Source organism: Abrus precatorius, unplaced genomic scaffold (assembly GCF_003935025.1).
Source record: "Abrus precatorius isolate BTA unplaced genomic scaffold, Abrus_2018 Scaffold8, whole genome shotgun sequence".
In the NCBI taxonomy this organism is placed as follows: Eukaryota; Viridiplantae; Streptophyta; class Magnoliopsida; order Fabales; family Fabaceae; genus Abrus; species Abrus precatorius.
In genome coordinates, this window is record NW_020874428.1 from 33,088,819 (window position 1) to 33,091,412 (window position 2,594).

Sequence of the window (2,594 nt, forward strand, 5' to 3'; positions counted from 1 at the left end):
TGGTCATGGCACATGCATTAGAAGCCGGCCAACTTACAATATTATAGGTTAATTTATCATAGCTTTAGAAACAACACTATATATATTTCCATTTTATTTACAACATGTTTCCTTGTCAATACAAAAAAGACTTGAAGTCACTCAAACTAGAAGTAAGAAACTATATATAATCAATCAAACTAACAAGAATATTGAGCATGACTCTTTAATGGTCAAAACAGTTTATATATATATATGTGTATAAATATAAACCTATTACCTAATACTCAATCGTTCAGGCAAGGACCAAGATAGCTGAATCCTTATATAAACACAAGCAACTTTTACAACCTCGTCCAAAACTCTTAGTTGGAAAAAAACTACTATGATGGATTTTGAGTATGAAAACGACAAGTCATTGAGCAAGATTCTTTCAAGAAGATCCTCTGTGGGATGCTCCTCTCGTATCTCTTACTATAGAAGTGGGGAAGGGGTTCCATTCAAATGGGAAATGCAACCTGGGATTGCAAAGGAGCAGCCAAAAGAAGAGCTTCCTCCACTCACTCCACCACCAGCACTTCTCAGCCAAGGCCTACCCAAGCCATGCATTTCATACTCCAAGGCTTCAACCCGATCAAGGCTTTGGTTTTGGAAGAAAAGTGTAAAAAAAGGAAAAAGCAAGAAGACCCAAGATTGTTTTCATGAAGATGTTATTGCTTTGGACATATTAGAAGGATTAGATTGCAGCTCTGATTCTGACTCTATGGGATCCCCTCGTGGTTCAAGTTTTTCTTCTTCATCGTCTATGTCATTCATGAAGAGTCCTATCAGAGAAGTATATGGAAGGCCCTTCACCTTTCGTTGCTTCCCCATGCATGTTAGCAGAGTTCTCTTGTCAATTACAAGGCGTGAATGAAATAACATTGTATATGCAGTTAGTTCTGCTTTTATATTTACATTAGAATTATATTCGCACACACTCCGCAGTCATTATTTTTCATTTGTAAAAATTTCAATATCTAATCGAATTTATCTAATTGGAGCTTCTCTAACGTACTCTGCCACTTTAGCTGTTGTGAAGATATGCGATAGCAATTGATGTGTTGGTGCAAGTAAAAAATTCGTTCATTCACCTTAAGAATACTGGGAGTATTACATGATTGGATTTCAAAATATAAATTCAGGCCATATTTTTAGCTTAGAGATAGAGTGGTATGAGATGGAAACCGTAACATTACTGTTAAATATATACGATGCTAAGTGTGGAAGTTCTAATCTATGAGAAAGGATTTTATTTTAGAAGTTTTGATTATTTATTAGAAACCTGTCTATTCGATATAATCAAATTATCCCCCTCCGGAAAAAAGATCATAGCTAAGTTGGCCGTGAGTATTTTGAAGCTAGTCGTCATGATACAGGAAATAGTCATTGCGACCCTTCTCTCATGGCTAGCACAAAGTGTATATATATAGGTGAAATTGTGCTAACTTTTTTTATATTGATGTTGATATATAAAATTAAGTGTGAAATGGATTTATATTTCAAAGTTATTCTCTCAAAAGTAAATTTTTAATAAAACCTGACATGAAATTCTTAACCTAATACAACAAAAGTTATATTTTTTTAGTTTTAGTAAAATGTGTTTTAATAATAGTCTTGATTGCATGAAACTAGAGCTGCTTCTTTTTTTGTGACGTGAGCTTGAGGACAACATGGGAAACACTCTTTCAGGTCAACTTTTGTTAATCAATTTAATCCGTTAAACGAGTTGAATAAATTTTAAATTGTATATAATAAACGGATAAAAGATAAATTATTAGTCCATTCTTGATTTATTAAAATAATCCAATTCATCTATAATTTATTTATTAAAAAATCATCCATTAATCGTATTTTATGAAAGAATATCTAACTCATTTATTTATTTATTTATTGCTAAGAAAGGAGACAATGGACGTAAGGTTCCAACCACCACACCAATCTAAACACATAAAGAGAAGTAAAAGACTAATTTTAGTCAATTTATCTGCATAATGATTGACTTCCCTAAATACATGGCCCAGTCTAATAGACTTAACAAGGTTAATACTATCCCTAATTTTATATATGACATGGATCTAACTCATTTATTTAAAGTATATTATATAGTTTTTTATAATATATTTTTATAAAATATAGTTCAATATTTATACACATTTATATATCTAAACATTACAGAGCTCAAGAACTTTTCTTAAAGATCTGTGGCTAATCAATAGACTTTAGACTACTTATGGTATATTTGGATTAACGTAATTCTGCTCAAACGTAAATGTATTTTAGCACTACAAATTATATATAATATAAACACACATTTAACCAAATGGATCACACAGGCGTTCTATTATCTATCTAACAATTAAATAGTTAATGAATAAATATATTGAATTGTGAGTAAGAAAAAAACAAAAATCAATTTTTTTCAGGAGGCACCAAACAATTTCACTTTCCCCTCCCCTGGACAAAAAACAAAGGCCATCTTCCGGACAAAGAACATGAACGAAATGGAGAATGTGTCTTTATAACCATTAGTAGGCCCAGTTTAGTGGTTACGATCACCTGCAACCCATCAACGT

The 2,594-nt window shown here is 32.0% G+C and overlaps 1 protein-coding gene across 1 annotated transcript; it reads left to right on the top strand.

The window, feature by feature from the left end:
* The first annotated feature begins 367 nt into the window (after positions 1–367).
* Positions 368–895, top strand: LOC113874748. Its single transcript, XM_027512962.1, has one exon. The coding sequence runs from the start codon at positions 368–370 to the stop codon at positions 893–895; it is 528 nt and encodes a 175-aa protein (XP_027368763.1).
* The last annotated feature ends 1,699 nt before the right edge of the window (positions 896–2,594 follow it).

Bases quoted from the DNA above. Each gene is read 5' to 3' on its own strand.
- LOC113874748 (XM_027512962.1), top strand. From the start codon at position 368: ATGGATTTTGAGTATGAAAACGACAAGTCATTGAGCAAGATTCTTTCA.